The 21,008-nt window shown below is 40.2% G+C and overlaps 1 protein-coding gene across 1 annotated transcript; it reads left to right on the forward strand.

Moving 5' to 3' along the window:
• The first annotated feature begins 317 nt into the window (after positions 1-317).
• Positions 318-4,523, forward strand: LOC103032894 (zinc finger protein 703). Its single transcript, XM_007252428.4, has 2 exons — positions 318-1,117; positions 2,261-4,523. The coding sequence occupies exons 1-2, from the start codon at positions 845-847 to the stop codon at positions 3,770-3,772; spliced, it is 1,785 nt and encodes a 594-aa protein (XP_007252490.3). The 5' UTR covers positions 318-844; the 3' UTR covers positions 3,773-4,523.
• The last annotated feature ends 16,485 nt before the right edge of the window (positions 4,524-21,008 follow it).

Genomic DNA, 21,008 nt, shown 5'->3' on the forward strand with positions numbered 1-21,008 from the left:
GATGTGATTTTTTTTTTTTACCCAAAAGATAATTCTTGGCATACAGAGTTAGATTACTGACATAAATACATACCTTTGAACTAAATGTAAGATTTTAAACACACATTCACATACATGTAGTTTATTACAAACTTTCATTTTACTTTCCTATTAAGAACATAATTTAAATAATGAAAACATAACAAAACATAAGAAATAATTCCTTGCGCTATGCGCGAGGATTGGCTAAGAGTTCACAGAGCCCAGACAAGCCAATCATATTTCAGGGAGGCGGGGCTTGTCGAAACACAGGCGGGGGGAAAACAGCTCGGTCCTCATTACTGATGCAGACAGCGGCTATTGGACGGCAGCTCCCGTGCATCTGAAGGTCTTCCTCGCGCTCGTAACGTACGTGAAGTATTACGGGACGGAGCGGAACAGGAGCGGAGCTGTAAAGAGCCGTGTTACTGTTTTATTTCTGCCTTTATTTAGGTTAATGTGGATTTTTATACTCTGCTAGCGCTAACACTTAAATTAGAGTCGGGTTTAGCTCCTCTAGCGCTGATTTTACGCAGGAATCGCCTCAGAAAAAACACTTTTTGATTTTTTTCCGGTGGCGTGTGTCGGTTAGGACGACCGGAGCCCGAAACGGAGCTATGAGTGGCTTTGGAGTAATTCTGCGACCCTGAAAGTGTCGTCTGAGCTCGACTGGACCGACATTCTGCGTGTTGTGGATTATTTTAGCTAAAGAAAGGCGTGTTATGGACCTGACTCTTAGCCGTTAAGTGTTTTTACCGGGCAGAATGTATCTTGTCTGATCCTGCGGTCCGGACCCTGCCAGCCCCCCGTCGAGTCTCGCTTTCAAATGAAAGATACTTTCGGTGGAGCTACAGTGCACCGCTTTCTACACCCCGATAAAGAGCACGCAGACTTTCCCTTCAGAAAGGTCTCTGGGATTAAGAGCTCGCCTGCTGCTGACATTATTAACCTGAACGTTACCTCGCTGAAACCCTCGGATCCTTTCCGCCAGGCGAAGCGGCTCCCCGTTAAAATCCTAACCATGTTAACGGCACATTCAGGACACTTACTGCACCCGGAGTATCTCCAGCCCCTCACATCAGCGCCTGTGAGCATCGAGGTAACTATTATTTTACCTTATATACTTAACCTATATATCACCACATAGCTTAGTTTGCATTTAATTTGTTAGTTAACTCTTAACTATTCGTTATTTAACTGTTTTTTTTTGTTATTAAAATAATTGTTTATATAAATGTAAGGCAAATTATCTAATTATTAATTGACACTAGTTAAGACATTAATAATCATTACATTTAACAAACATTTAAACTTAAATTTGAAATGGAATAATATTTAAAAATGTCTTAACTAGTGTCAGTTGATTAGTTGAGATATCACTTGAGATATATAACCATTTAACAATGTAAATGTTAGCTTAAATGTAAAGTGTTATCTGCCTATATAAAAAGAGGACAATACATAACACGTCCTGTAATAAATCAGCCTGGATGATATATTGTCCCAGAAATAATTGCAATAACGATATTACTGTTATTTTAAGATCATTTTACGCTGTAAAATGTAATTATAATAGAATAGTTATTACAATAATGTAGTTAACCTTTCAAATCATTTTAATTATTAAGATTATTAATACATTTAATTAACTTAAACACCAAATGCCAACTCCTTTATGTTCATAAACCGTCCTTGCTAGGAAAAGAAAAACATTATAGGCAATATTGAGGTCAGCAAAAATTATTGAGGTCATGTCCATATACTGTGTGATAAGTTAGATAAGATAAGATTAGATAATTATTGGGATTGGCCTAATAATAAATGTCCTATTTTCATGATAATAAAAAGTAATTCATCTGTGCAGACTGAACCAGTGAACCAGTAGATTTAATACCATATCAGAAATTACTGATTAAAAAAATATACACATTTGAATTCCAGACCTAAAAAATAAACACTAGGCTCTTTTAAATATGGTAAAATTAGTCACCACAGTTAATTCATATTCTTCCAACTTTTGTTTTTTTTACGCAAATTTTGTCTATATCTGTTCCCCCAAACAATTAATCCCAAGTAAAAAATAATTATAGGGATCATGACTGAAAGTATTGTTCTAAATATATGTGGGTGCACAGAGTAGTATTATTAGAATTAATAACATGCCAATGTTATTGTGGTATTTGAAATGATTCGCAGTGAAATGAACAAAAATTGACAGATATTATTTTTATTTCTCTCACAGCTGGATGCTAAGAAGAGTCCGCTGGCCCTGTTGGCTCAGACCTGTTCTCAAATAGGTAAGCCAGATCCTCCGTCATCTTCCAAACTGGCCTCAGTCACTTCCAGTGGACTCAGCGACAAAGACTCATCTCGTTCCTCCTCCTCCACCCTGAAACTGGGAGAGCAACGACCCTCGCTGGATGACAAGTCCAGCTTCAAGCCCTATTCCAAAATAGGCACAGACAGCCAGAGGGATGGTACTAACAGCAGCAGCAGCACTAACAAGCCTGGCTTTTGTCTTCCCATGGGTGGAGGTAATGGCAGCAATAGCACACAGAGCTGTCAGTCCCACCCTCCTCGTACCATTTCTCCGAACTCCAGAGTGGGCTCCCCACCACAGACGCAGACGCACAGGCCAAGCGCATCCCCCAGCACTGGACGTTCGTCCGGCCACTCGCAGACTGTGAATGGGGAGTTGCAAACCACAGAGTCGACAAACTCTGACAACAGTAGCAATCTAAAGAAGGAGGCAGAGTCAAGTAAGGCTAGTCTGGACAGTCCCCAACTGGCCAACTCGAGCCATGCCAGAGCAAGTGCCAACTCCAGCAGTGGCAGTTCGGACAGTAGCCCCAGTCATGAGGGCAAGGCAGAAACGCAACCATCACAGCCTGGAGGATTGGGGCCTGTTTCTATTTCTCCCTTCAAGTCAAGTCACCCTGTTTTTCCTCTTCCATCTTCCAGTATGGGCTATCATGGGTCTATTGTGGGCACTTACGCTGGGTATCCTGGTCAGTTTGTCCCTGGCTTGGATCCTACCAAGTCCAGTCTTGGGGGTGCTGGTGTAGGGGTTGCAGGAAAACACCCAAGCTCTAGCCCACTGACTGGAGCTTCTCCTCCCTCTTTTATGCAAGGCCTCTGCAGGGACCCGTACTGTTTAAGCTACCCAAATGCTCCTCATCTTGGTGGTAGCAACTGCAGCACATGTGTTCATGACCCTTCCACTCTAAAGAGTGGCTTCCCACTAGTCTATCCTACCCATCCTCTTCACTCCCTCCACCAGTCTTCCAGCGTCACCCCCTCACTGTCGCACCCCCTCTACACATACGGCTTCATGCTGGCCAACGAGCCTCTGCCACACGCCTGTAACTGGGTCTCCGCTGGTGGACCTTGCGACAAACGCTTTGCAACCTCAGAAGAACTCTTGGCCCACTTGCGCACGCACACCTCACTGCCAGGTGTGGATGGCAAGCTCCTATCTGCATACCCCTCTTCTTCTTCCTCTGCTGCAGCAGCCGCTGCTTCCTGCCACCTTCACCTGCCTCCCCAGAGCAGCCCAGCGTCTCTTCCCACCTCCTTCTCCCTCAGAGCACCTCCTAGCCTGGGGCTAGCACGCTACCATCCCTACAGCAAAATGCATCTACCCACAGCACCATCTTTGCCCATGCACTCTTTACCAGCTTCTGCGCCCTACTACTCCCATTACGCCCTCTACAGTCAAAGACTGGGATCTGCTTCAGCTCTTGGCTACCAATGAGGCAGCACACAGACTCTCCACACTTGAGAATCTTAAAGAGCCAGAACAAGCAGAGTGCTTGCATGATGACTGCTAAAATATCCAACTGATACTGGACACTGTTTTTTTTTACCCTGGGTACCAGCTGTCAGTGCTGAGAAAGGACTAAATGAGTGGGACAAAAAGGAAATTTATAGTCCCTTTCGGCTGAGATTATGGGTATGCAGGGTGCATGCAAGCTTGAAACAGTGTATAAGACTGAAGCGCCGACACAGTTTTCAAACAGAATTGTATTTATTTTTTAACAAGCGCTTGGCTTGCCAGTTTATAATCCAAGACACAATGTTCTTAATTATTGTTTACTTTTGCAAAATCAGACTTCATTAATTAATTTCACTATTAATTTCACTTACGTTCTCCGCCCATCATTTGTACACATTATTGGTGCAAACTTCAGAAATTTCTGTTCTGTTTTGTTCTGTTTGTTCTTCATGAGACAGATGTCCTCTTCTATGTTGCCTCTGTTTCTTTTGTCTGTGCGGTATGAATGTGCATGTCTGAGTCCTTTTGGACTTTCTAAATACTCCTTTTTTATTTTAAACAGCTTACAAATAAATGGTATAAAGAGCTGTATTATTTTTTGTAATGTGTCAAGATTATTAGGCTGGTTAAGGTGCCGGTTCAATGAGAAAAAAAAGAAAACTAGCGATGGCAGTGCTGTCCAACTTTGGAGTTATAATTTTGTTAAATAAATGAAATGGTTATATTTAAACTTTTAATGTTTTTTTTGCATTTTTTCATCTCTCTTTATCTTGCTCTCAATGCAGTATCAATGTCTATACTATATTGTTTTGCTATTCACTGCTTTACTACAGGGTGTTTCAAAAAATGGGTCTCTGGTTAGAGCAAAACTATTGGGGGAGGGGGAGTGGGATCAGTGGGATCAGCATTACTCAAAGCCACAGGGAATTCTTATCAGCATCACTTTAGATTGGTCCAGGCCTATCTTTATAATGCAGGTCTCCAGAGATGGTGTCAGGAAGTGCAGTATCGATCCACAAGGCCGAACAGTCTTTTCCTTTGCCCTGAGTTGTCTCGCCCTGTCTTGTGTCCTGACACGCTGAGTGAGTGGTGCAGTTAGGACTTGACTAGGACAACAGCCTGCAACTGGGGAGAAGGGCAGTACAGCCAATTCATTCCTTTTATATTCACCACAATTTAAAGGATGATTAATCACACAAGGAAGGCAAACAAGCATTTTATAAATTTGATTGTGCTTCATGCTTGTGGAATCTTGTTTGCTCCATTAAAAAAAAACGTTTGAGTGCTTTGCCAAGCTAGCTGTCCATCCAGCTGTCTGCTGCTGAGCCCTTATTATCTTAGTGAAGTTATGTGCCTGTCACCATGTTGTTTACTCGTTGTCCTACTAACACACAGCTATGATTGGTGCACAGCAGCAAGGCTCCACCCACCACTGCAAAGCTATGAAGCAAGAACAGTGCCGGGAGCAGGCTGGTGCCTTACTGCAGGCGATGCAGTCTTCAATGCCACTGTGGATTTGTGCCTTTCCTTCATGCTGGGAGTGCCGTCTCAGCATATCCTGAGGCGTGCTGCTGTTGTGAAACCTGCGTGTGTGCTTGTAATGACGACCCAAGGGACCCCCCTTGCCTCCTCTGCTGTCTTTCTCTTCTGCTTCCAAGCATTTCTTTTTGTGTCCCTTCTCCACAGAGTGACGGCAGATGTCAATTGATACATCAGGAGCTGGCTCATAGTTATGCAAACATTTGCCTTGAAGGTTATCTTTCCCAGCGTGCTATTACAGTTTCCATTCTTGCGCGTGTTTTTTTTTTGGTGCATATTCTCTCGTGCGTGCAGTAATCAATCCTCAAGGAGTGCCGTGCTGCGGACAGTTCAATTAAATTTAATTACACTGAGTTATTTCACTCTTATGAATCACACTTTCATAATTAACAGAGTAATGCTGTGGCACAAGCCACCTTCTTTTCCCAAAAGAAGCTTATGCTGGCTTTTCAGGTTCCAGAGGGGAAACTGTAACTGCTTATGTCTATTCATATGTTCTGGCTTCTTCAGCTTCTTTAGCATCTGCAGACACTTTAGCTTCCGACACTTTTTGCCTTTAGCTGCCAGTATAGGTCAGGCCTGCTATGTGGCCCATAATGGTGGAGGAATTTGATTTGGAATGCAAAACCAGTCATCAAGGGCGAACAGAAACCAGAGCAGTGTATCTTGTCAGCTTGATTGGCAACAGGTCTTGGTGTCGGGCCTGAGGTCAATGCCAGTGCTCATCACATGATGGAGCAAGGAGAGCTTTAAAATGGTCTAGCTGACTTTGGAACAGCGCTTCTCGACTGCAGCGTACCGCTGGCATGGCTCAGCTTGCCAGTTTGATTGGCAACAATAATATCCTACGGCCTCGCAGAGCAACACAACAGGGACTGACAGCTCAGAATCTGTGTACCATCACTCACACACACTGACAGTGAGCTCGCAAGGTTACAGTGTGCTACCCCTGGGGCACAGACTCTCATTACATTCTTATCCAAGCTGATCTAGGACCACTCTTGAAGGTGCCCCATTCCTTAATGCAATCAACTGCAAAGCTTCAAGCACTGATCTGCCGCATCAGAGCGGAAAGGCATTGTGCCTCCGTCGGTTCTGGGCAGGTAACCGGAGAGGTCGGGCTCGGCTCGCTTTTCCCAGACATTGTGCGAATCACGCTTTGTGACGCTGAGTGAGGGAACAGATCCACTTGGCTGGACCTGAGTGGACGGGTCAAGTTTCCAAAGCCTCTGGTCGCCGGGTGAGGCAGGATGCCGCACAAACATGCGGGTCGCATCTCTGTCCCTCACTCTGAGTAATCAGGCTGTCAAGGGCGCTGACTAACACCAACACACGGTGACTTGGACAAAAGAAGGTCAGGCCACATTCACTGTAGCATGTATTAATGTCGGGGTTTTTTTGGCGCAATGATCTTTGGCATTCTTCAGACTCAACCACATTTAAATGTGCTCCAGGTTTGTGTTGCTACTTACAAGCTTTCAGTTAAGTAATACTGAGCTAACTGAGAAAATTGGTGCCAAAATGACATTACCAGCGACGACTGTTGTGTCTTAAATCGATAAAGGTGCAGTAGATGAAATTTCAAGAGCAGAGGTCCGCTCTCGAGGGAGAGATGAATAGTGGTGCCATTTTCCATTTTGCTGTAACTCGTCCATCACGCTGTCATCCGATCCATCTTCCTTTCTTCTTCCTTCACTTCTCATCAATCACTCTGTCCGTCTCTCTCTCTTCCCCCAGCTCCCAGCCATGGCAGGAATCAACACCCACACTCTATTTCTGTCATCCCTGCTGCTCATGTCGAGGAGAGATACATCACCGCCGGCCCAACGAAGATAGACAGAATGGACTACTGTGTGCAGAGCTCGGAAGAAGCTGGCTTGCAGTTTAATATGATGTCTTTTGGGGAGCAGCTGTAGGCACACTTTTACAGGCCCAGAGATTAAGACGATTAAGTCCCATTCCTGGACTTGTTTAACATGTAAACCCACATAAATACATATGAAGACTCCTTGGCCCTGCTCCCTTCCCCCAAACGGTGTGGGTAAAATGCTGGGAAGTGCTGGTGGTGTCTAAGGCCGACACTGGGTGGACAACTGACAAGACCCAGTGATTAATGATGACAGAGTGTGGAACTGCTGCTCCATCACCCTGCCAGGCTCCAGCGTCTTTTAGCCTCGCTTGAGATCCAGCAATAGTCCTCGTCACTAACTGTGAAGAAATCAAACCAACATATCACAGTCTCCAAAGCCACCTTGGGCTGCACACCACAATCTGCGCATTTGTCTCTTTTTCTCACAGGGTTTTGATATTCCCAGACGCTCCCCAGCACAACGTGCGGCTTTGCCTCCCTCTTTTGTCTCTCTTTAAAGTGGCTTGAATGAGGAGATGCTTACAGATGTCGTCCATGTTTCAACGACGCGGCGAAGCTATCAAACAGCTCATTACTCCCACTCACACAGACGTAAGGAAAGGCAAAATGCAGAAAATATCAGTTACAGCCAACCACATTCATGGCTCCCTGTTGAGCGGCACCAAGAAACCTTTTGGTCAGGAAAATCCTTTTAGGCAGTCCCAGACTATTACTGTACTGCTTTGTGGTGGACTGCATGGGTCCTACAGTAAATTAACCTGTCTTATAATTCTTTTTTCTTTACTCCCACCATAAGTCTCCACGTCCTCCCCCACATACATCCATCCATCTACAACTGAGGCGCCAACTGTAGTTCTAGACATGCAGTTTCAGTGTATGATGTGGCTTTAGCGTGAAGTTCACTAACGTCTTGTGTAATAAGTATGTTGTATGTTATGTTCACATTGTGACAGTTTTTAGAAGATTGATAGTCATAATTGTTAATAGTGGTAGGTTATACTGATCTTTTCACACATTTCTTGATTTGTTTTGTCTTTTGTTTTAAATAATAATAAGTCTAATGTAATGTACTGTACATTGCAATTTTTATCTTAAAAAATGTTTATCATATGACCTAGCATAAAATTAGATAGCTTATGTAAAGGAAAGTGACTCTATGTAGCCATAACAACTGAAAAAAAGGTTAAATGCATAGATGACCACAGTTCTACATATACAAATAAACTCTTGAGCATATGGTTCTGTCTATGAATAGTTCCGTTATATATAAAAATGTGGTAGAACTGTTGGTTACTCTCTTGCTTGATGAAAGGCCTATTATATATTGGTTCTTTAAAATAACATTGTTTTAAAACAGAGTATAATGCTATTATATAGAGCCACGTAGTCTACCACAACTCTGTTTTTTTTTTTTCAAAATGAAGAGTATCAAGATTATATCTGGATCTGTTTTTGTCTGAGTTTTTGTCTGAGATCTGATATTCATCCATCAACCAAGTATATAATAATTGCTGCAGAATGAGCAAATGTGTATATTTCATCCAATCAGATTCCAGTATAACAAGAGATGCGTTTTTTTAATGAATGTAAATGCATGTGGTTAAATCTTGTAAGGCTACAATACAGATACTAGTCACATAAGGTAGCCATGTGTAAACAGGGCCTATATGTGGGCTCACGATTTACTAACTTGTAAATTAAGTATATCACTTTTATACAAAATTTACAAGTTAGTGTACTAAGAAATTACTTTAAACAGACTACTGCCTATTATGATTACATTTCAAACTAATCTTCTATCTGTGTGCTGAACCTAAATCATCAGATGACTTCCCTGAACAAAACTTAGAAACTACTTGATGTACCTCGAAACACATTTAATGCCTGAATCAATTGAATCATGGTAATAAACACATACTTCACACACAGCAAACAGAGTTTAGGTTAAACAACTCTGGAGTATTAACTTAAAACAATCCAATGGCCTAATCCTTAAGACCTTAAACTATGGTATGACCTGAAACTGCAGGACTTGCTCTCTTTCCTGGCCTGCAGATGGATGATGTTGGGTTGGGGGTTTGGGTGGGTGCATGTAACAGCACAGGCAGACCAGGCAGGCCCAGCGGTCCATGAGAGGGCACTTGGCAATTATGGCAAACCGCTAATACGCACAGCTCCAGCTGGTTTTGATCTGCCGCTGACTTGTCAGCTCTCATGCATCCCAAATGAGACGCTCCATGGAGAAACGTGCCTTGGCACTGGGATGTAGGAGCCAGGGCTGGCCGTGTGCGTAGCCGCGTGCATGGGTGAGCGTGGCTCCATTCACCCCACAGTCTCCTTCTGACATTCCTCTCGGTTTCTGCACCCCGTTTCCGGGCGTAACCAAGCCCCAACTTGCTTGGTCTGACCTAAAGCAGAACCTCCTCCTTCAGAGCACTGGGGAGGTCTGTTTCCCAATCAGTTCGTCTGCGGCATGACCTTCCGTTGTGTTTTTGGAAGAAACCTATGGGCCGTGAATTGACTTCTTCTTCTCTTGATCTTTGATGAAGAATTGCATTATTTGCACAGCAGCCAGTTACACCAGTTACTCCAGTCACACCGGCACCGATGTCTTTCAGCTGGATATTTAGATGGGTTAAATGTTCCTAGGTTAAATGTGTGTTGTTTTACTGTGCAGTGTTGCCAGCAAAATAAGAGGTGAGGCCTTATATAATACAATTACAGTGCAAGTGACTGTGATTGGGTTTATTTTAAAACCATGACTAACCATATAATAACATATAATAACATTTACCTTGCTGTCAGTGATTAATTAGAACATGGTTAACCCCCTCACCACCCCTCCTAAACCATCCCCACCCCTCCCAGCCCTTTGGTAAGGAAAGAGCCCCTTTCAGAGAAAAAAGGGGAGGCAGGAGCAATGCAAAGAGAGGAAGCAGACGTGATTCTCCAAATACAGTCATTAAAGGGGAAATGTGTTTTTCAAACTGTCAAGATGATTAATGACTGAGTGCAAAGCAGCACAAATGCTCTTGTTTAGTCTGACTGGCAGACACGATCCTGTCCATTGATTTATGGCAGGCCCTGTGTGTGTGGCACTGCTGTGGTTTGAACAGCAGGAAGGTGGGGTCTGAGCACACTGCGGTAAAATAACAGAACAGAACAGAGCTGGACAGAGAGAGAGAGAGAGAAAGAGAGAAAGAGCAAATCGTATTGTGTGTTATTTTGCCCTTGGAGAATTTGCAGCTCATTAGGAACAGCCCAATGTTTCATTGCTCTGTCAGTTCACATAATAAAATAAAGCCCTAGTTAAAACGCATGAAAATCGAAACTCAAGGCTCAAAATAATAAGCTTTAGGTAGTGTTCTTGGATGAACACCTGCTGACTGAGATGGGCGGACACTGTTTTTCTTTTACAATACTAATATTGGGGGGAAAAAACTTACATTTTCTAAGCAGGTAATGAGCTATATCTAAATTAAAAAATCAATTAAAGAAAATCTTTGTAGCATTTTACCTTCAAATTTACTCTAGTGCTTCATTAACCTGTAATAGACAGAATAGCATCACTGCTCACTCCACTGCTACTCCAAGCTCAGAACACTGCTAAATGCAGATTGCATCACATAAGTCTTATTCATGTAAAATTTGGTAATATTACTGAACCTCATCAACTCCATAAGCTTCTTATACTCTTAGTAATAGTTTAATACCTCTCAGATTGTCCAGAAAGGTATGTTCTTAAGTGGTGGTTTAAAGTGTGATTTACACTTCCTGAATGTACATACACCCAGCCCAAAAGCAACATACCTGCTAGCTAGTCCTAGTGAAAACTATAATGCAGTAACAACATAAAATGACAACATAAAATATAAAAGATGTTTTTGTTAACTGTAGTCAGTTTTCTTGCTACAATTGTCCATTAATAACTCTAACGACCAGCCTATTACCACAAATCTGCAACTAGTACATATAAACTAGACCACCAAAGAGGTAAAACCGGGATATCTCTGGGTATCTGTGCTATCTGTGCTAGGATAACGGCTAATCCTAACCAACTGGCATTATCTATTCAGGTAGCTAATTGTTTAAGGCTCAGCAAAAAAATACATTCTTGTTAGACTTAGCTTGCTATCTAATATGACTGGATTTTTAAAAATTTCTTCAGCTATCTAAGCTATCTAGCTAGGTTAGCTTACTTTACGCTATCTGCCAGGATAGCATCAGTATCTGGTAAGACTCAACAAAAAATTACAATGAATTATGAGAGTGATAAAAAACAAAACTATGCTATGCTGTGCCAGTAAAAGTTGAGGAAGCAAGTGGGTATCTGTGCTAAGATAATAGCTAACCCCAGGCAGCTAGCTTATCATCCCTTCTGCTAGCTAACCTCATGCTGTAGGCTAGAATAGAAGCTCTTTCAACAAAATAAAATCTCAACAAAAAAAATATCTATTTACAGTGCTAAAAAAAGCTATTCAATAAGTGACACTAAAGGATTTTCATTTTTAGTTTATTATTATTATTATAATTATTATTATTAAGGTACATACACTAAATCAAATTAATTTGTAATTTGTATATGACTTTGTTCAACTGATGTAGTTGCAAAGTAGCTTTACAAAAATCAAGTAATAATAAGGCACAAGATCAAACATGCCAATAAACATAAAGCCCCTAATTTAAACTACTGTATATACATTCGTTTTTTCCTAAACACAGACTAATACTAATGGAGTAGGTTAATTGCTATGACACACACTTTAACCCTTAGTGAAAATCTTACATCACCTCCTTTTCCGTCTTTCACTCAGGTTGCTCCGGCCTTTTGACCTCATAGCCTGTACAAATGAAGGTGTCTGGTTCAATCAGGCTGTGGAAAACCTTGCAGTACAGAGCTTTGTATGAAGCAGGGAAAAATAGCGCCAGGCAAAGAAACAGGAATTACGCTCACATTTGCTGCAGTTTCAGTTCAAAGGCTTTTCTCTGAAACCCCGGCATTCCTTCTTGTTAACCCACTCCACAAGGAATGATATAGAGTGATAATTACCGCCACTAAGTGATGAATCACTTATATTCCAAAGAGCAAAACACTTTAAAACAACCGCACTGTTGTTTGTCAGATATAAAGTCATTCCCCTCTGAGAAAAAAGCCATTTTGGTGGCACCACATACTAATGAAAGTTGGCTATGGTCTTTTGGATAAAAATAAGGCATCTCTTTCCTGACAGGAAAAAGAGAGACCGACCATCTCTAAAGCTAAGTAAGGACACCAAACAAGGAGATTTATTATCTTCTGTGGAGAAGAGCAGCAGCCATATTTCACTTGACAATTGAGGACCTGCTACTCCGAGACGGGCTTTTTCAAATCCTCCAAGGACTCGCAGCCTATTTTTTATTTCTCATCCTGACTCTCCAGAACTTGCTCGGAACACAAAGAACTCTCCAAAGCTTCCAGCTCAAAACCAATCCCCAGCGCCTGTAAATCTGGAGGCGAAGAGGGAATCGGGCAGAGCTCATCTGGAAGAAGTTACATGTGGAAGACAAGCGAGGAAATAAAAGAAGATAAATGGCAGGAGAAAGGGATGGGGAGAGGCCGAGAATGGCGGTGGTTGCGTAGTTTCCCTAAAGTGTCCCTGAAATGAGGAAACTTGAGGAAAGGAATACTTCATCAATCTCAGTTGTTTGTGAAAGAAGTTGGTGTATGAAATTAAGTGCTAAGGAAATATCTTGAAAATAAATGCTCCTGACTGGTTCATGGCATGAATTCATGGTTATATGGAAAAAAATATCTGATTATTGTAGATGTGAAGGGTCTTAAAACTTTTCAACAACAGTTTTTTTAATAAGCCATCCAATGGAAACTTCTTCAGAGGAATAAACTGTGGTGCTTTTAGGGCATCGCTCCAATGAACCATTTTGTAGGACCTTTTAGTTTTAAGAGTGAATAACAAATATGTGATTTAAGGTGGTTTGAGATGTTTAGACGGGTGGATGGATAGATGGATGGATGGACATCTAGATGGAAGGTGTCATAGATTGGACAGACAGTTGATGGAGATGGATGGACGATTGAATGAAAGCAGGAATGGTCATTAAAAGAAAGAGCTAAAAAGAAGGAAAGCGAGGGCAACAGAAGCTCGTGGGATATCCATCTACCATGCCAGCAGTGGAGCCCAGCTGTATGCACAGGGGGGCCATGGCCCCTGCTTGCACATGTCAGAGGCCGTGATTAATGACCCTGAGGCCCTGCTCTTTCTCCCCCTTAACCTCCCCCCCCAAAAACACTCACCCCCCACCCTCCCACATCCACTCTCCTCACCAGTCACACTGCACTACTGCCTGTCAAACTAATGGACACAGGCAGACTGACATGACATGAAAGCCCTTAGTGCTCGCAGCGAGACAGTGTGTGTGTGTGTGTGTGCGGGAGTGCACACAGTGAATATAGGCCTACTTATGCCTTTGCATGCAGATAGAGCCATTTAACAGAACCGTTCAACCCATCACGCAATCACTACTAGAACTTTTAGGTTTGCCAATATTGTTACTGGGAAGTGTTTAATATTAAAGTCACATTGTAAAGTTTCTATTACACTTACTTACAGTATTGTCAGGGGTGCAGATTTGTTCTGTAAATAATGAGGGGCATATTTATTTTAACAGTATTACCCTGTATTTTCTTCCTGGAAAATATCACCTTAAAAAAGACTAAAATATGGTGTTTTTAGTTATATGTGCTTATGTTCTTTTAGAAATCTGTATATGTGGAATGAATTAATTATCTATTTTTAACAGCTGTAGCCTGGCAATATCCAGGAAACAAACTGTAAAATAAAAAAATTCTTTGTTAAAAACAACAATATAAACTTTTTTTGTAATTTTTCAAATGTTTTTTTTTACATATATCACTGTTTAATATAATTTATAACTACAAAACATATGCAAGAAAATTAATAGTAATTTCCCCCGGCTGCCAGAAAGTTACTGTTTTTTTTTTTTTTTTTTTTTTTTTAAAAATAAAATAAAATAGTAATTTCTGTATTTTTTCTGTTATTTAAGCAATAACTACAATGATAATGATGATAAACCTTCTCTCAGCTTTTTTACATTCACACATATGGCATATTTACAACAACTTCTTTGAGGAACCTTTCAAAAACCCAAAATGATCTTGTGAATGATTTTGTTGTGATTAGTGTATTTAGATGTGTATAACTGTGCTACCCTGTGGTAGGGTAATTACCTGAGCCTCACCACAAGCACTTTAATGCATTCATGTCCTGACATGCTGTGCGAATGACAAATAAACCTTGACTTGACTTGATCTTGCATAAAATCAAAAAGTTAGAAGGTCATGACCCTCCTCTCACCCCCTCACCCCCCTCCACCCTCCACTCCTTGCATTTGCATCAGTGATGACTATCATATTAAAATATTCAAACTTTCCATTTTTGGCACCTTTTGAACAGTAGCTACTCTTTGTGTCAGACTTGTTTGTTCCTAAGACCCACTATAAACAGTCCATAGTGATTCACACCTGGCTACCTCCTGTTTTTTCAGTTTGGTCTTTAAACCAAATTAGCAAGTGTGAAAGCTGCAACCAAATGACCAAATTTTGGCCTAATCAAATTAGGTAATCTCAGTCTAGAACAACTGAACCAGGCTTTCAGAGGTACAAACTCCCATAGCAAACTATAGTTTATATTAGGAATTAGTTTAATCCAGAAAAATACACTCTAAATGAACAACACACTAAAACAGAAAATAAACAAAAAATTTCCAATCTTTTCCAGGCCTTAATCCATAACCAGCCATGTGAACGTTGTGTAGCTGAAGATAAATCAGATGATTAGGACTATCAGAATGGAGCACAATCTCCTTTGAGATAAGAAGTAAAAGCATTCCAAATCTTTTAAAATTCCTCATGTTTATCAGTATTCTGAGTTTAAATAATAGTTTTTTTCATTATGTTAAAACATTAGCTCTGATTTATATCAGACAAATTGAAATGTTCTTAAAATAAAATCCTGTTATATTAGCCTACACTAATGTTAAGAACGCTATTTCCTTCTGATATTCCGAAGTCACCATACAATTTTTTGATACAAGACATGTTAAGTAGGGCTGTATACTGTCAAGAACCTGGCAATACATCATTATATCTCATTATACAAAAGTTACAACTATAAATCAGATTTTGTGATTTAACGTTCCTGAAGTTCAATTCAAGTAAATCCTTAGTAATTAGTGTCCATTGGTCAGTTTTAAACAAAACACAGACAGAGGCATGAATCTACTAGTTGGTCACAGCAAATGACAGAAGATGAATATCTCAGCTTCTTTGTATTTTCACAAAACAATAATCATCGAATTTAGCATACTAGCACATTTGTTGAGGGAACAATCTGAGTATAATGTATTTTTTTACATTTATTTTTTTATTCAATCAGAACAGTAGGATTTGAAGAGTACAAAACTGAAAACCAGTGTTCAGTTTTAACACAGCACAAAATAAACCACTGTCTTTCACAAAAATTAAGATTTAACTTATTAATTTAAAATTAATACTGTGTTTTTGATGTATCAGTTTAAGTAAAACAGTTTTGTAAAATATTAATGCAATACTATTTGATACAACAATATGGTCATACATTCCTAATGTTAAATCCTGTAACACATACTCTCATACATAAAGCAGAAGGGCGTATGTCTGCCCTATGGTGCTGCATTCACCCTCATCCTTCCCCCAACCATTATATCCAAAAACCCGGCTCTTACAGTTCTTCACTCCAAGCCTTGCTGTGAAGAAATGAGCGGCCTGTAATCGAGAAAGGAGCTCAAGCCCCAGCTGAAGGGAGCTGCTGGTTCTTTGATGACTTGTTTTGGGCAAGCGTGTGTGCGCACACGTGTGTGTGTGTGTGTGTGTGTGTGTGTGTGTATTTGCTCTTGCTTCAGATGTGCTGAGCGAGAAGGAACGGAAAAGGCACCCGCATGCATGTGCGCTGGTTCCCAGCCTGTCAGAGGGCTGTCGGCCCGTGATTTATGGCCACAAGACTCCAACCTGTCTTCGCTGCCAGTTCAGTATTGTTACAACTGACAGCTAATGAGGCCAGACATGCTTTCAAGCCGAGCACTTAACAGCGCCTCAATCTCCTCCAGTCACGAGTCCATTATGCTCTCTCTCTCTCTCTCTCTCTCTCTCTCTGTTTTTCTCTCTCTCTCGCTCGCTCGCTCTTTCTCTCTTAGTCTGCTCTCTGTTTTCCTCAGAGGAGGCCAGTGCTGAAGCTGAAGCAAGGAGGGAGCCGCCGAGCCGCAGACAAATAGAGATAGACTTTGAGAATATGGAGCTCTCAGGTGCTCTGGGTGTCATACATAAGCCCAAGCACTTCATCATGTGGAAAGGAGCAAAGTAGGATTGCACCCAGGACATCTGAATGGATAGACTCCAGCACAACTCATAGAACAAGATTGAATTCGTGATGACTTGGGAAGTGGGAAACCTGTGGAGTTTATTCCACCTTCTGTGCAATTCATGAGTTGTAGGACCTTGGAAGTTGCCATATACAATCTACACAAAAATAAAGGTTCCCAAATGAAGCTGTTTTGGATAAATGGGTCACCTTTAATTGGTGTGGAAAATAATGTTTCTCAAGCTTCTCGTAAAAACATCTCATACAAAAAATTATTCCTTAAAGAAGCACCTACTCAAAGAGTGCATTTTCACTTTATAGTTACTGCAAATTACTGCAGAATTTGTGCAGTCAGATAATGGTAACATTACAGTCAATAATCATACAACTATTAGCATGTAATCCATTAATTACAGTAAAAAAAATATTGTGTTTTTGATGTATCAGATAAATTGATACAGTATTGTAAAATACTATTGCACTTATAATGTTGTGATTCTTTGATATAATAATATTGTTGTACATACCTAATATTGAGTCCTTAACATATACCCTCATATACAAAGCAGCAGGCTTTATACCTGCCCACATTCACCCTCATCCTTCCCCCAACCATTACATCCAAAAACCTGGCTTTTCCAGTTCTTCACTCCAAGCCTTGCTCTGAAGAAACGAGTGGCCTGTAATCAAGAAAGGAGCTCAAGCCCCAGCTGATAATTAAATTACTGCAGAATTTGGGCAATCAGATAATGGTAACATTACAGCCAGTAATCTCACAGAATAGAACATGACATGAGCAGCTTCTTTTAAACACAAGTCACAATATGAACATCAGCTAGAAGATGAGAAGTTTAATTGTCACTCCAAAAGTGTTTTGTCACCATTATTTATTTATATGCACTAAGAAATCTGATTACTCAGCTAAAATCCAGTTCTCTTTATCAGATTTCTTAATTGGATTTTTAGATCTTACTCCAGTCTAAGTCTCTCCAGTCTTTAAAACTTTGTCTGGTTTCGAGGTTTTCTTATGTTTCAAGTTCTTTATGTCCTTTTCATACTAATAAAATATAAAACACAAAATATGAAATTAATACATATTCTGTGATTAATAGCATAATACATGCAAAAAAAAAGTCCTTTAAAGGTCATGCAAACATTATGTGATCCTACATTTATTAGTATAATTGATTTCTAATCAACTATAATGGTCTGATCATTTATGGCCAGGAAGCCAAAATCTAGTTAACATTAAAAGAACTTAAGAGGAGGCTTGGTTGTTCAATAAAATGTCTACAAAAAGATGGAAAATAAGCTAGTGTTATATGTCCTGAGGAATTTTTTTAAAATTGTACTGAAGAATCATCACATTACACAAGGGTTCTTAGGGGTTTCACATATTGGGGGCTACTTTACCTTCACACACCTGATTTATTGTCAAAGTACTGTGTCACAGACAGTCAGAAGATGGTTCTTCAATGGTATCCCTCCATAGAACCCATACAGCCTTCAGTCATTTCTTTTTTCATGTGCTGAAGTATTTAAATACGTGGGTTTTAAATATCAGCTTTGTTTCCAGACATCATGCTTAATGTCTCCTTTCCATTCCTTCCCAGAAAGGGGATCAAAACAGCTGCAGCAGCACAAGAAGTCCCATTGTCAGTGTCATCCATCTGCGTTCGTGTTTGTGTCGAGTTTTGTAATCCTAAGGTTAGGACACGGCCTTATTATGGGAACGTCAGTCTGTAGCTTTTGCTATAAGTTGCTTAGAGTTGCTAGAAGTGTTTCCATTCTTCTCTCTTTCTCTCTCTCTATCCCTCCCTCTCTCCCTCTCTCTCTGGCTCGCTCGCTCTACACTATAATCACTATCAGAGGCACTGGCAGCTCTCCCACCTTTAACCCTGGTTCCTTGTCAGCCATGATTAATGGCAGCTCGGCGCAGTGCAGCTTGCATTGCCACTTTCAGCATTGTTCCCTGGATACATAATGAACTCTGACAGGACTTTTCTTCTCCCTTTACTTTCCTTCTCTTTCACACTTTCACAGGCCCGTTTCACAATGTACGCTGGCAACAGCGACACCTCCGCCAGAGGCTGTGTGAGATGAAACAGTAATTAGGATTGAAAAGCTAACGTTGCATGGGGGTTCTGCAAATATTCCTCAGATGTTCACATGTTCCGAGACAAGACACGAACCGTGTTCAGCTGGAAACGGTTAAAGAGATAAGCCCTGGTTAAGGTTTAAGCTTTTACTCAATTCTGTTAGATCTTCTTTTTCGGTCGGCCTTTTAAATGGTTGCATCCTGTTTACACGCCAAAATGCTTATATGTTTTCCTTGTCTGTTACAATTAATATACATATTTTAACATTACGTTTTTTAAAAGTTCTTTGTATTAGAATTGCCAAAACACACACACACATACATATATATGAGGTAATGGGACAGGACCCTAGGACTGTGTTACAGGGAGCCCTGGCCAAGGGCCTGATCAGTACTGAGAGTTTGTGAAGTGCTTGTGAAGAGCTACGACAGATTAACATCTGGCGTCCTCTACTGGTCACCAACTGGTAGTACATGAGAAAATGGTTATTTTGCATTGTCTGGAGCAGGAGATACAAATCTTTTGCAACTCATTGTCAATTTAACCCACAGCAAATATGTCCATGACACACATAAAGATTTTATTTGCCCTTTAAAACGAAATACAGCACAACTATCAATTTAATAGTTTTCTATTACTGTGCACATATAAATATTGTTTGGATTAATGCTTGCTTTTCTCTGTTTTCTCTGTCAGAGCTACAGTGGCTTCTTTCCTGTCCAGCACATTTTAGTATTTTTCTTTTACTAAGAAATTACGAATTACTCGGTTGTTAACAAGCTAATTAGTTAGATTACATTAAATAACAGTTGGCCTCCAGGTCCAGAGTTACTAACAGTAGGGGTAGAGCTAATAAGCCTACTGAGAACCAGAATCCTCAAACAATGAACAATCACACTATAAATATCGACTGCATCAAAGTCAGTACACTATAGAAATCATTCTTAGGCTAAACAAATATATGTGCATTCATAAACATAATACACCCTCCTTATTGTTACTCAAAACATTTGAGGTCATGCCTATTGTACTAAGGTAAAGCCATTTGTTCACTTCATTCTATAACATTCTGTACATAATGTTTATTTTATTTATTTTTAATAGTTCTATGAAATCTGATCATACTGTAGTATTTTATTCTATAATGCAAACACAGACTTTAGCACGTAGTGTCAATAGTCTGTGCTCTGTGTTCTTGTCTGGTCTGTTCAATGTGGTACGTGTCATACGTGTGTGTTTTACCAAGACCAATTCTTGTATCATACTTGGTAAATAAAAGTGATCAAATATATTTAAATACAGGTCAATAATTCAATAATAATTCAAGTAAATTTTGATCAGTTTTGCTATTTATGGTGTAAATTGAACAGCATTCACTTGATTATTGTATATTCTGTGGGCATGCCTGTGTAGCTTGGTGTAAACTGACCGAGGGAAGACGCCCAGGCAAATTACTATGCAAATATGGAGGTGTGGATTCAAGCCTGACAATTTTTAAAACCATTTACACGTTCATTAACACAGATTCAGACCATAGCATTAGACCTCATCTGGAATGTTAATGCAGTTCATTTAACAAAAGGAAAGCCATTACAGTGGCATCTTCTTATTGTGCTCAAAATCCCTGATGCTTAATTTGTCTAATCAGTGTTTAAGCTATTATCCATCACACTTCTGGGGTGTACTCTAAATAGTAATAAATGAGTGGTGCTATTAGAAGTGCAAAGGTTCGAATGTTTTATATACAGAACACATTCTAAAACAGGTCAGGGCAGAAGCATGACATAAGCATCCTACACATGTTTATAATTATGTATTTTTATCATTTCTGTCATCATTTTAACACACAGTATATGCACTATTTTACCAACCATTTATACCTAAAGTCTCACAAGTCCAATTTCTCAGATAATACTGCTTAGTTTCTAACATTTAGGCCAATTAGATTAGATCGGTTACAGAAAAAGCAAGCAAAACAGAAATATAACATGCTTTAAGTGTAAAGGTGACAATACAAAGTGATTTGTGTGTAGTTTGGAATAGTGTTAGTAATAATTTTGAGGGCTAAAAAAACACAGTGCTTTATTTATGACCAAAAATTGTATAATTTACTTTCCAGCAGAATAAAACATATGAACCCCATTTTGCTAATTTGGGGGATTATTAGGGACAGAATAACTTTGTAGGGACAGGAAAGTATGCTAATGCTATGTCAACTGTCTGCTAAGTTTTCTTATTACCCTGTTAATGAACAGGAGATGAATGAATTACAACAGATAGCCAGTATGAGGTGA

Source organism: Astyanax mexicanus, chromosome 20, assembly GCF_023375975.1.
Source record: "Astyanax mexicanus isolate ESR-SI-001 chromosome 20, AstMex3_surface, whole genome shotgun sequence".
Lineage (NCBI taxonomy): Eukaryota > Metazoa > Chordata > Actinopteri > Characiformes > Acestrorhamphidae > Astyanax > Astyanax mexicanus.